Source organism: Crocodylus porosus, unplaced genomic scaffold (assembly GCF_001723895.1).
Source record: "Crocodylus porosus isolate Cpor-Errol unplaced genomic scaffold, CroPor_comp1, whole genome shotgun sequence".
Lineage (NCBI taxonomy): Eukaryota > Metazoa > Chordata > Crocodylia > Crocodylidae > Crocodylus > Crocodylus porosus.
In genome coordinates, this window is record NW_017728921.1 from 17,325,400 (window position 1) to 17,339,197 (window position 13,798).

General features: G+C 39.7%; 1 protein-coding gene across 2 annotated transcripts in view; it reads right to left on the minus strand.

Moving 5' to 3' along the window:
• The window catches only part of SPECC1L (sperm antigen with calponin homology and coiled-coil domains 1 like), a 112,648-nt gene that overhangs the window by 84,372 nt on the left and 14,478 nt on the right, over positions 1-13,798 (minus strand). For both annotated transcript variants that reach the window (XM_019539155.1, XM_019539156.1), the window contains exons 3-4: positions 6,540-6,729; positions 270-426 (exon numbers count right to left, since the gene is read on the minus strand). In XM_019539155.1, the coding sequence (XP_019394700.1) occupies positions 270-426; positions 6,540-6,692 (310 nt within the window). In that variant the 5' untranslated portion in view covers positions 6,693-6,729. The remainder of the gene's footprint in view (positions 1-269; positions 427-6,539; positions 6,730-13,798) is intronic.

Below are 13,798 nucleotides of genomic sequence, written 5' to 3' on the forward strand. Positions count from 1 at the left end.
ACAGCCAGCCATGATTCTGTAACAATTAAAAAAAATTGCCTTCAAGAACACGGTGCATGTTTTATTTGGGACACAGCGTAGGCAAGAAAATACAGTATTCATATAAACAGATAACCAGAGTTATGAGCAAAATGCAGGGTGTCTTTTATTTGGCTTTGGCCTTGTTGACCATATTGTATCCTCTCTACACAAAAGTTCTTTCAATATTTTCATATCAGAAGAAACTAAAACCAAGAAAAAAATCCATAAAGGTCAGTATTTCTTTTTACCTGTAACAGTCTTGGGTTTATTCTCCAGATTATTCATGGTGGTCCCTGAAGCTGAAGGCACTGTAGATGTGCAGGTGCTCTTCTTTGTTTTCACACCATTAGTCACAGTCACCCCACCACCAGCCATCCCAGCTAAAAGGTCATCATTACTTTTTGTCTGGAAGCAAAAAAAGGCATAAGTAAGACTAGATAAGTAGTGGAGGAACAGAATCATCAAATCCTCACCATCTAAAGTTGGAAATAAATATGTTAATTTTTATAATCTTTTATATTTGGATATGCTTTTTGTTTTTAAAAAAAAAGGCATACATGTAGTTTTAGTTAAAAGCTAGCCTGTCCCCCAGAGTCTTTATTATTCAATGCATTTTCCCCTTCAACAGTTTCACAGTAATGGTGGTCACCTGCAATGGATCTTGGGAATGGTCAAAGGTTTACACAAGTTATGCTTTTTATTTAGAAAACTAGTTATAAAAACTGAATTGAGCTCAGAAGAAATATATAGTGTTGTGCTTGTTGTATGTGATGCCAAAGGAGAGTAGGTATAAAATCTTCTACAATTAAGGTATACAGTTTATCCCTGAATCAAGACAGGAACATCATGACATTCTAAAAGGGCTCCTAAAAGCACAGCAGAAGTAAAACAATCAAAATCTAAAAAGTGTTAGAGCGGGAGGAACACCTTACTTTTCTCTCATTTCTCCATGACTATTTCATGAGACATTTCATGAGAAATGCTTCCATTTACTAATGAAGGAGGATATTATGATATGAGGATCATGAAAAGCATATCAAGTGTGGAGTTCTGAAACACCGTCAGGAAAAGCTGACTGCATCCAAAAGCTCCTTAAGATACAAACTTTAACTAAAAAAAACATCAAATTGTAGCATACCAGCTCCAAGACTTCATGTCTAATCTACTTCAGAATAACTCTACACAATACTATTCCCACAAAATAAAATAATTTACAAGGACACACTGAACAAGTTACTCATCTTTTGATATTTTCTTACCAAAACTGACAGTGAAATTGTGCAGCGAAATATAACGGTTCAAACAGACTGCCAGTTCTCCATATTTCCATCTTGTTAAAAGGACAAGTAAATTAAGTCAATTATAACTATTTATACGAATGGTATAACCCCATGCTACTGAACCAAATAGGTCAAGTTGTGAGAACTCTACCCCCATGGTGTGATTCAGCTTGGATGGAAAAAAAACAGCTCTGCAGTAAGCAAAACAGACATATCTATAATAATACTAATAATACTACTACTAATAATAATAATAATAATAGGCTTATTCTTTCAGTCCAGAGCACTCTGATTGGTTATCTTGGCAGCCAATCACAGTGCTTACTAAAACAGCCAATCAGAGTGCTCTGGACAAGCACAGCAGGCTCCACCGAAGGAGGAAAAAAAAACCAACCAACCAAACAAAAAAAAAACAGCGAGGGGCCTGATCCTTTTTTTTTTTCTTCCTGAAGAGCCTGCCTGCCTTTTCTGCAGCTGGGGGGGTGGGGGAAGAGGTGAGCTGCCAGTGGGCCCTGAGCTACAGAAGACCCTTCGCAGCAACAGTGCCCCCCAGGACTGCCTGAGTGGGGTGCCAGACGGTGGAAGCTACCCAGGGGGCACTGCCTCTGTAGAGGAAGGCACCTGGGTCCCCCACAGCTCAGGGTCCGCCAGCAGCTCCCACCACCACCCTGGAGCCTGTCCACTCAAGCAGGAGGGGTGTTAGCTGTGCGGGTGCAGCCCCAGCTCATAGACAGCACCTGCCGGATCCAATGGTGCACAGGGCACTGGAAGCCCAGGTGTGCTCGCAGATGTTCAGGCTTGGTGGACTTCCAGGATCTCGTGGCACCATCCCTGTTGCCTTCCAGCTGCCTGGAACCACCCGGGAACAGGCTGGCTGCCTGGGGAAGGCAGCAGGAGGGCAGCGAGAAAGATGCCTTTCAAGGGTGAGAAGTTTTGAGTCCATTACAGTATTCATTCAAAGTATAACTAGAAATCCGGTATTTAAAGAAATACTTTTGCAATTAAAAAAAAAAAAAAAAAAAATCAATCACAAATGTTTTGTGGGTTTCAGCTAGTTATGATAATATTAGACATGCAAAGCCTTAGAAAAACAAAAGAATTCAAGACAGCCATCCCTCTTCTGCTTTGCCCACAAACTGCTTCTAGTCTAACTTGGAAGTCATTAAATACTGTAATTTTGGCTTAGGATGCCATCTTGTGAAACTATTTCATAAGATTAAAAAACAGAATTGGCCAATGGTTAGTTTTTCTCTTGGTTTAACAATACTTGTAGCAATCTCGCTCCCTCTCTTTCTCCCCCTTGCTCCCTTCTTTTTCTTTTTAAAGGAAGGAACATTGCATGAAAAACAAGGACTTTTATACGACATACTCATTGAACTTTATAAGTTGATAGCTGGGTTGATCTCTGAAGAAACCAGTTAATTCCAGTGGGTAAATAAAAAGAGAGACAGTTCCCTCAGATCCTGCACATACTATAATTGCTTTATTTATCCTAAGTATAAGTATACTGCATTTTTAGGTAGCTTTTCTATATGTGAAGTCAAGCACTGAAAATGAAGGAAGATTGTGCAGCCATATTTTGGACTTCGTATCCATTGGCAACACAAAGCTATTACATGAACACATTCCATTTTTTCTCCAGGAACCCCTTATATTATACTATGGACAGGATATGCAGTGCTCACTGAATGAGCAATTATACACTATTTAATTTTACCCTCACTGTTCAATGTATTGTTCCATATGTTATTTGCTACACATCATTCAACTTCTACTTTGAATACAGAAATATTGATTTCTATATTGGATTTTCTATGGCGCTTATCATTTTAGCAGCTGAATATTTCATATGAATCTCTGCAGCAAGCCTTTGGTAAGTAGCAGCATTATTCTCATTTTACTGAAGGAGCTAAGGCCTATGTGAGGCATACCATAATCCTGAGTGTCCAGCCTAAGATGCTCAAGTCCTATTTTTCAGAGAACCTGGCAATTTTTAGAGCTTAATTTTGCTGAGAATGTCTTGTAAAACTTACAGAACATTAGAGAACAAAAACAGCTGGTGCTCAGTTTTCTGCTTGGTTTATGTTCAGTACAGCAACCATTCTCAGTGCTGTCTGCAAATAAGACGATAAATGTCCAAACCTAAACCTTCCCTGCTGCCAAAAAAGTAGAGAAGTGGTAGCCACCAGTGACAACAGACTTCCTCAGCCTCAACTACTCTGTGGCAGAAAAAGGAACAGTGGGCTCATCTACATGTGCAAGTAATGCAACTGAATATGCTCCAGCTCAAATTGAGCCATAGTAAACTAATCCCATCACTGTCTACACATGTATTTAAGTGCAGTAATTTACTATGATGTAGGATAGTACCCGTGTCTGATGGGACTATCCCACACCACAGTAAATTAATCTATTGTGTACTAATTGCGGCGCACATATAGATGGTGATGCTTTACTGCATATTAAATTAGTCTAATGCACAGTAAAACTCAAGTGTAGATGCACACAGTATGGCTGGGATGGCATTCAACTGTCTAAAATAACTGTCTCTTCCCCCGAGTCCCACCTCACTCACTACATACCCTCCAAATTCTGCAACAAATATGGCAAAGGTTCTATGGAAAAAGGGCATAGCTGCATTTAAAGACAACCTTAACACTGGCCTGTAGTGATATTTCAGAAGGGTTTAAAAGGAAACAAATCACAATTTTCTGGTTAACTGCATGTCGTCACTACAGGTTGGAATCAAGGTTGTCACAGTGCTTTGTGCATTTCCATTCTTTACCAGGTTTGCATTAATTTTTTGTACAGGCAAAAGGCAGAAGTGCCATTTTATAATTTAGGTTGAACTCAGAATTTCCTTGGTCTGTATAAAGGCTTGTTTTGAGGATAATTATCATATCTGAGTAATATATTCTAGTCTAAATTATAGATATGCTCTCAATCCTAGCTCTGCATGTACTTTCTGCCCAGCAATATACATGATACAATTAATACATTTGTTGTTTTACAACAGAACTTTAAAGTTCAAGATGACATTTTCTGAAACAAAGAACTGGAACTGGTCTCCTGTCCATTATGTCCAATCTCCTTTGCTTGCGCATAATCATTTACCCAAAAGGAATCTTCAAAATTGTCTCTTCAAACTCTCATGTACAACTACAGGCCACAATACCCAAAACACCATGGACACTATAATATGTTGTGGGTAAAAGCAGAAGAGATGGTGGCAGTGATAACAATGACAGGGAAGTAGTTGGCTAATGTATGCTCAGAAGATCCTCCAAAAAGGACCATGCCCAAACTACAGAGAAAGGCAAAACATACATAGCCCTTACAAATCTGACCTGGGGGAAAATTCCTTCCTGACACCAATCTGATGAATAGTTCAACCTTGAGCAGAAAAGCATGACTATTCAGCCAGGAACCTCAGAGTTTTATGAGCACTGGCAAGCAGACACTATTAGTGCACGCTAGTCAAATCCCAGCCTTAGCTATGGCCAATACCCCAAGCCTTCCAAAGGGAGGGGCAGGAAGGGAAGCCCCCAAAAGCAAGGAACATTTCTGAAGAAAAAAATTCCTTCCTGTCCCCTTGCAGGCAACCAGCAAAAGCCTTGAAGCAGGTGAATTATCCAATACCTACCACACTGAGTTTCCCCTGTACCCCAACAGAAGAATGCAAATACAGGATTCCACATATTATAAACACCAACATTCCTTATCCTATTATGCCATCCTTCCATAAACTTATCAGTTCAAACAACAAAATCGGAGAGGGCAATATGCCAGAGACTTCATAGAAAAATCACTACGAAGAAAGGACATAAAAACATTTCTTTTAAAACAGCACAATTATTGTCTCTCAAACCAATAAATGTAGATGTAAATTGTCAGTACTGTACTAGTAAATGTACAAACTATAGCCTTTTAACTGCTACAGATGGAAACACCTGACACACAACTGGCTTGACAGTAATTCCATGTGGGTTATAGGATGATGTAGCTAAAACCTAGCTATAACCTAGCTATAACAAAGTTGCAATGACACTTAGTTGCTATTTAAGCACTTTCTTACCATGCCTAAAATGCATATAATTGCCATTATATTCTACTTCTACACTCAGCACTACCAGCAGAAGTGCTGCTGTTAAGAGAAAACTGTGTATAGGTTTCCCTTGCCAACCACGGTTTCATCAACCATGGTTATGGGTATCCACACTTCAGAGAAGGCAGGGGTACAGTCTGAAAATACCCGCCATGACCCTCCTGGCCCTGCTCATGCCTCTTCCTTCCCATTCCCCGCTACAGCCCCCACAGCCTTGCTGGTGCCCCTCACCCACACCCACAACCCCTGCTCCTCCAGCCCTGCCAAATTTTGCCAGCCATGGGAACATTCAGGAACCTAACCGCCATGGTTGGTGAGGGAAACTTGTAAGCAAAAAGGGCCAAATAAATATAGCAATTATGGAGAGGCCCCTCTTATGACAATCAGAGAAAATATCTGACTTGAATGTCACCTGCTTGCCCTCTGTTCAGTGACTGCAACTCCCAGTATTAAACCGCTTGAATAGCAGATGCCCTGGGATGTGCTCATGTGTTTGAAGACCTGTTGCCCTGTTTGCTAATACTCAGGGAGAAACTTCTGACTTTTTAACTTGGATCCAGTACCTCAGAGGAGCACATACATGTTGAGCTAGAGTTCTATTCTTTACACTACATGAGAAGGACATGGGAAAGACTGCAAAGACAATGTGGCCACTTAAGTCTGACATTGGTCACCAATGTTAGGGAACACCACAAAGGCAGCCTCCTCAATTAAGTATCAAGTATCTGTCTTCAAAAACAGGAAGTGGAACTTTACATGCAGAACACAGTTCCTATCAGACGCCACCTCTGCTATTCAAGTCAGGTCAGAGGAGGTAATTCAAGAGCAGCATATGGCGTCGTCTGGCTAAGTGTGATTAATGGTGTTCACTGGAAAGCACCATTCGCAGAGGAGTAAAAAACTGAGCTACACAAGATGTGCTGCCTTCCACCCTAGTATTTTAGGAGAAACAAAATTTAATGAATACCATATTTGTAACCTGCTGTTGTCTCCTGTGTAACTACCTAAATTCCTTTTCTATCATTCAGAGATCGCGGATCTTACTTCTTCCCTACTTCACATTTCATATTAAAATCCTAGACTTCTAAATCCTTTATTGTCCAAAGAAATCAAAGCACTCTGCTAAACATTACCTTCAACAGAGAGGTTGATGTCCCAGTTTTTGAGATTTTTGTTACTGCAGACACTGAGGAGCCGTTTTCTGGTTTCACTTTTTCAACTGTTTGAGTTTTATTTATTCCAGGCACTTTGGGCACTGAGCCAACACTCCTGCTTGCTTTCTTCATTCTGGGCTGCCTGTTTGTGATGCATTTACAAACAAATCTAGGAAAAGGGGGAAGGGAGGGAGGAAAAAGAGAAAATGTAAATAAAAAACACAAAAGAAATGGGATGTAGGTCTCTGAATGACTACTTTAAAATCAGGAGTGCAAGTTTACTGTTGAACAAGCACATGTAGGAAATAGTTTTCCCAAGCATCTGCAGACTGTTAATGTGAAGAGAGAGTTAAACCCATGAATATAATGCAAATTTTATTTGGCTGGGAGATGAGCAGCAGAGGCAAACACTGCTGTTATTCATAAGGACTGACAACCCAAAGTTGAAAATAAGTGAAGGGCTGAACAAGTAGAGTCATACCTCATGGCAGCTAGAGCCGAAGGACAACAAAACAAGCAAATGTTCATGCTCTTACAGCAATGAGGTTTGTGGGAGAAAACAGCTATTTTCCAAAGTCTGCATAAGAGATAACAAGGAAAAGAAAACTTCTGCTCCCAGTACTAAAACTCAAATAGAAAATGGGGCAACAAAGCATTCAGGTTCATCAGTGGCCTATCATCTTCCAGGTGATAGGTAAGATAGAACTAGGTTAGTTGTCTGCCCTTCTGGAAAATGGTATTTTAAATACAAGAGTACCTTTGGACAACTCAAGGTATGGAGGAATGTTATGTAAAGATACAGTGATCGAGGTTACTAATCCAGTTTAACCAGCTCCGTACCTTCACAGCCTTTTTTAAAAAAACCCTAAAAACACACTCTTCTTTCTTTTATGTATTGTTTACAGCCATTAAAATCTAAAGACCTGGAAAGACAAAAGTAATTCTCCAACTTAAATATGGACAATTATTAGCAGATGAACTACTCTACAGACTGAAGTCTACTCTCATTTCCATGAAAATTTATGTTGGCTATGAAAGTAAGTACAAATTTAAAATGAATTAGTTGCTTATAACAACCTCAAGTCTCCTTGTACCCTAACATTTAACATTTGATTTTAGCAAGACTCTTCCCCATGCTAGCACTTGGAATATTTTTGCTTGGCCAGTTCTGAATAAATTAAAAAGGCAAAATTAAGCTTACTAACTACCAAATTTCAAACAGAGTCACTCAAGAAATTCAAAAAGTTTGGTGTTACAAAGAGAATTATGTCATGATAACAGCCCTTTCAGAACACATATGAATATAAGAAGTAGAGGTGTGCGAAGAGGGCCCAATCTGATTCAGATGCAGCCGGAATCTGGGACAGCGATTCAATTCATTGATAAAGATCACTGCCCCCTATTCGATTCGGCCAAATCTGAATCTGAAGATTTGATGCCAATTCGGAGAACCAGTGATTCAGACAGACACAGCTTCAAAAGTTTTTTCTACATACCTTGAGGTAGCAGCGCAGCTCATGAACGCTGCAGTGCTGGGGCGCATGGAACGTCCCACAGGAGTGCAAAGGGACCCTCCACATGCTCGGCAGTAAACCTGGAAGTGGACCAGAAATACTTCCATGGGCACCCCCATGCCCCAATGAATGGCCATGGGGGTACCTTGGGTGCTCCCCCAGACCCAGGAGGCACCAGTCACCAAGCTGGGAGGGTGCAGGGGGCTCCCCCAGCACACTTTCCTGGCAGCCCCGGAAGTGGACCAGAAGTGTTTCTGGTCCATGTCCAGGTCTGCTGCCAAGTGTGCTGGGGACACTCCATGCGCCCCAGCATTGCAGCAATCATGGGCCTCTGCCACCTAGAGGAATGTAGAAAAAACATTTAAAGCTGTCTTTATATCTGAATCTGCGAATCTTTCCAAATTGATTCAGAGGGATTAAAGGGTCCTTTGATTTGATTTGGAGATTTGGCCACCAAATCAGGCCAAATTTCCACTGAATCGAATCAGGGACCAAAGCTTCACACAGCCCTAATAAAAATATAAACGTTTCAAAGGGACATGTGAGAGGCGAGGATTTTTGTGGGTGATACCTATGATACCAACTGTATTAGTGGGACAGACTTAGACAAGCTTTTGAATGCAATACATTCTTCTTCAGGTCACAGATGAAAAGGACATATCTTTCATGCAGTAACTTTTACACCTTGTTAAAATACTGAGGGGTTCTAAGTATGCTCAGCTTCACATTTAAAAAAATGATTGCTGCAGCTGCCTGCAAACTCTTAGGTGGAGGCACAGAAACTAAATTGAACAAACAGTCAAAGTACACTGAAATACAGGAACCCTGCCAGGTCCTCAGGCTGGTTTAAACCCTACACTTTAGTAAGTGTTCACAGCTTGGGCCAAGTTATCACACCTACACTAGCATCAGTTATCAAGTAGCAATTTGAAACTATTTAAAAAATGACTAAGTATTAACTATATATTTCTCACTTGAGACAAAGACAAAGACTCTTCTTTCATATAAAGCAAAAGTGGCATATGATTCCACTATGGAAAACCTATGGCACAAATAAAATGCAAAGCTGTGGAAAAATTTTCTTCAATCAAGTTTTTGTATTACAATATGAATAGTTTATCATTTTGTTTATTGTACCATGGGAACATACATGTGCTTTGCCTGAGTTCACTGTGAACTAAATCTAGAAATACCAAAGGAAAACAAATGCTTAGAGATCATACAAATAGTTAATAACTATGCCTGATCATTCCAACTTCTGGTACTGCTCCTCAGATAAGCAAATCCAGCACATTTATTTGTAAAGCAAACTGTTCAAATTAGTTTAAAATTGCCCACTTTGTTACATATCTAGATGCATTCACGAAGCTACCAAAAAAGGAGTTGATACAGGAGGCACAGGGTATTAAACTAAGGGTGAAGTTAATGAAAAACCATACACCCTCATTAGCTTTACAATCCAACATCCAGTAAACCGGCACTTACGGCTTTATGACTGGCTTATCCTGTCAGCATCCCACTACTCTAATGAAACTTAGAGTATTCTTAATGGAGGTAGGACAAAGAAAGTACATCTCAATGACTAATGTAAATATGCCGCTGGTACACTTATGAGGCAAAGGCTTGGATTTTACTGCTGCTAGCCCTTCCTAAGAATGATCTACAAGTTGAAAGATTTCAAAACAAAGAAACTCACAAGATAATCCTTGAATGGTCCCTGACAATCTATCAATAATAACTGTTGATCTTAGAACAGTCTCAAAATTCAAGTAACACGAAGGTTTACATCCCCAAAACTGCATGTTTCCCTTTATGCTCCACCCAAGTTAATATGTTTTTGGGGTTTGGAATTTGTATACAAATACATAACTTAGTACACAAAATGTATTTACAGTTAGGCCAACAAATACAGCTGCTGAAACTACATTTTCATAGAATGCAAGTCTAGACTTCCTGTATCAGAATTATGGCTCCGATCCTGCACCATTAAAGGTTAATGGAAACTTTGCCACTGGCTTCAATGTACAAAGGATCAAGTCCAATGAGATCAATGATCACAAGAGATGGTATCTATCCAAGTTGTGTGCTTCTTAATCATGATGGATCGCAGAAAACACACCACAGCAGTTTTCATTAAAAAATGACCAGCTTATGCTCCAAGAACAGCTACCAGGTCGCCAAAGTAATGTAACTAAATATTTCTATAGTATTTGGAGAGAAACTGAACCTTATTTTCTCATCTAAAAAATATACATGATATTATCTTCATACTTTTTTTAAAATATAAAGCTTTTTAAAATGGAAAAGACTGTGCCAATCTCTACATTCATTTGGTGCATATCCCAATAGGGCCCCAGACCTGTTTTGGGCCACTGGGTGCTACTACAAAAGTTTCTTAAATATTTAATATAAAAATAGTTTTATAATAATGTTTTAATGACCTGCAACTACAGAAGCCCTTTCCAATAACAAATTACTGAAAAATTGCATAAAACAAGTGACGTTAAAACAACCATGAACGGTGCATGACCCCAATGGCTGGGGGAGCACGGCTGTGGTGGTGGTGGTGGGAGCCTGGCAGTGGTAAGCTGGGAGCTCCTGCAGGTGCTGCCAACACTGTCGACAGCAGGGGCTGGTGAGCACCAACCAGAGGTTGGCGACCACCCACAGGCGCTGCTGGCAATGTGGGTGGCAGAGTCATGAACTGCGCCACCACTAGCAGTGTTGGCAATCAGGTGGCGGGCTTTTTGCAGGGGGTGTACCACCACATCCACCCCCTACGCGTCGCCCCTGAAAACAACACTCCAATCCTACTAAAACAACATATACCTAAAAAATAATGATTTTGATTACTTAATATTTGAACTAACAACAGGTAGAGAAATATTTACTGTAATTAAATAATTTTTAGGCCAACAGTTTGAAGTTGCACATAACACATCTCAATGCAGCACTACTGTTTAAACATGATAGTTGATCTCCTTGAAAATCATTTTATAATATAAACATCACTGTCATTCTGTAAATATCCAAAGGCAACAACTTAGGTAGGAATTCAATATTAATGAGGTTCAGAGAGTATTAAGGACAGGACCTTCAGGCACTTTGCTATTATCGTGTAATGATCAAAACTTGCAACATCCCATTCTGATGAAGGAATTAAAAAAACAAATTTCTACTTACCCATTTTTTAAATGTATTTTAGATATTCACCAGAATTCAGTGCAGATTAGTAATAAGCAAAGTACTCTGAACACAGAGGGGAAGGACCTAAGTCCAAAGTGGAGTTACAGAAAAACACTGTTATTACCTAAAGTTGCTCAAAGTGTATTTTTCAATGCCATCTGAGTAAATATACGAACTACAAAACAGAGTATGAATCCCAACAAAATGGAGGACTAAAACAAGCCAAAAATCACAAATTACCATTTGCAACAGGGAAAAAACAAAGTCACTACAACCAGAATGTGACTATTCATTCTAACCTGAGCCCCTTTCCAGATTTTTCTCTTCCAATAGCGCACACACTGCAAAACATGAGAAACAGTCTTGTTCAGCACTGTGCTCAGTGCCCCAGTGAAAACAGAAACAGATAAGTCCTACGTTTTTTACATCAACCACAAGTGCCACTCCAAAAATAATGTTTTAAAAATGGTTTGCCCAATAGGAAGGTACATATCAGTGCTGCAAACCAGTATGGTCAGCCTGCCCTGCCAACACCAAATTCTTTCAGTGACTGTTTATGTATCAATTAAATATTTCATTTTAGAAGTCCAAGGAGGAAAAGGGCATCTACCAAGAGCCCAACAAGAGGATTTTAAATTGATTTTTAGTTTTGTTGTGGTCATTTATCCTTTAGATTACTCTGTTCAATACAGCTATTAAAAATAAAACCTTGGGGAAAATGACCAAGTGGTCTTTTATGCCAAAGAAGTGAGAGAGATTTCTCTGTCTAATAAACAAGATGCTACATGTTCTCCGTATGGACCTGAAATGTTTAATAATTTGAAGAACAGTTCTAGATAGCTAAAAGGCACTGAATATTAAGGAAAAATAGCTTAGCCATTTCAAAATACCAGCAAACATAGCAGAAAATAATCACTCAATTGCAGCAAGTATATTAAGTGCTTTATGGAAGTTTTAATGACCACAAAATAGATTATAAATACCGAGCACAAAACGAAAGATAACAGCTCAGCTCCCTAGACATGAAAGGGGTGCCTGTGTGTTTTGGGGTAATCCCATTACACTTTCATCTCATATCTGCGTAAATTTCCTGAGTCAAAATCCTCCACGTGCATCTAATTTATTCATCTAAAGACATCAAAACAGGCAAATGAAGACTGAAATATGAGCCCCACCTGCTCAAGAAGGCAGAGTGGGAAAGACAACTATGCAGAGCAGGTTTTGCAGTCTTCTGCACATTCTACTACAGCTCTCCAGGCATGAGCAAAGGCAGGCAACAGACAAGATAGAGCATGGCCAGAGCTACACACAGATGCACTGACTCCAGCCCTTAGTGATCCATAGTGGTGACTCTCCACAAAGAAATGTAACGCCTGTATCTGACCCTACATTTCCTTACTCCTTGTTTGGCCAAAAATTTCAGGCCCCTGGCTGCTGCAAGCACCCTCTAACTGCAGCTAATATTTAGCATTCCAGACAAGTGACAGGAACATTTGCCTGGCTGCCTGCCTTAGGATAAACCATGCTCTAGCTGCTTGTAAATAACACACTTTGGTCTCGTTTCCAAGCTGGTACTGTAATTTAACTGGCAGGTATTTCAAATTGTTGCAGAGAGAAACCAGTAACTGGGCAGCTGTTCATGTTCAAACTTTGCTGCTTTAAAAAATAAAAAGCTAATTTTCCTTGAAACTGAATTTAAAAAATAAAAAAAGCCACAGAACAAGGATTGTAAATGGATATTGTTTTAAAATAAAGCTAGCCAGCATAAACTCATTATAGGTTTTCTGTACATGGGACATGAGCAGAAACTTTTTCAACAGAATCCTTGCTGCTTTGCTTTTGAACTCTACATTCCAAGAAAATCTGAGGAGGAACATAAGACGAATTCACCTTGCAGAAATTAAAATTAGATGCGAGGAAAATATGTAAAGTGAAATCAAGGACTGACTTCTAGCCAGTTTGTACCCTGGTGATTTATGGCCTTGTCCACAGGACAACTGCGTAGGTTTTGCTATGCAATACAGTTATTCTTTAGCATGTATAACTGGGCACAGCATAGAAGCCCAATGTTATGGGAACTTAAGCACTAAAACAGAACCATCACAGCTCCACACACCAAATAGGAGACAGGATGCAATAAGCGGACTCTTCTCCTTTCAGGTGCGTCTTACCAACACCAAAGGAAGCTGTGTGTGTGTTATTGTTTCCATATCCTTTTAGTAAACATCAAACCCCATCCAAACCAGCAAACATGCACAAGCACAAGACTATACAACATGCAGGTGCAGTATATCAATTACAGCTCCATTTCATGTCACAAAAGAATTATGCAGACTCAACAAAAAACGTAGTCCTCCAGCAAAAGCCTCAGGTTCTATCTACATGGAAAACAGACCCAATTCTCACTCTGAAAAAACTAGGTCTTCTGGGTTAAACACTGGGCAGAAAAAAGCTCAGGTTTTTTTTGTTTTTTTTGTTTTGTTTTTTTTAGAGGTGTACTTGGTAGCCGTGTTGGTCTGAGACAAAAAGACATACAAA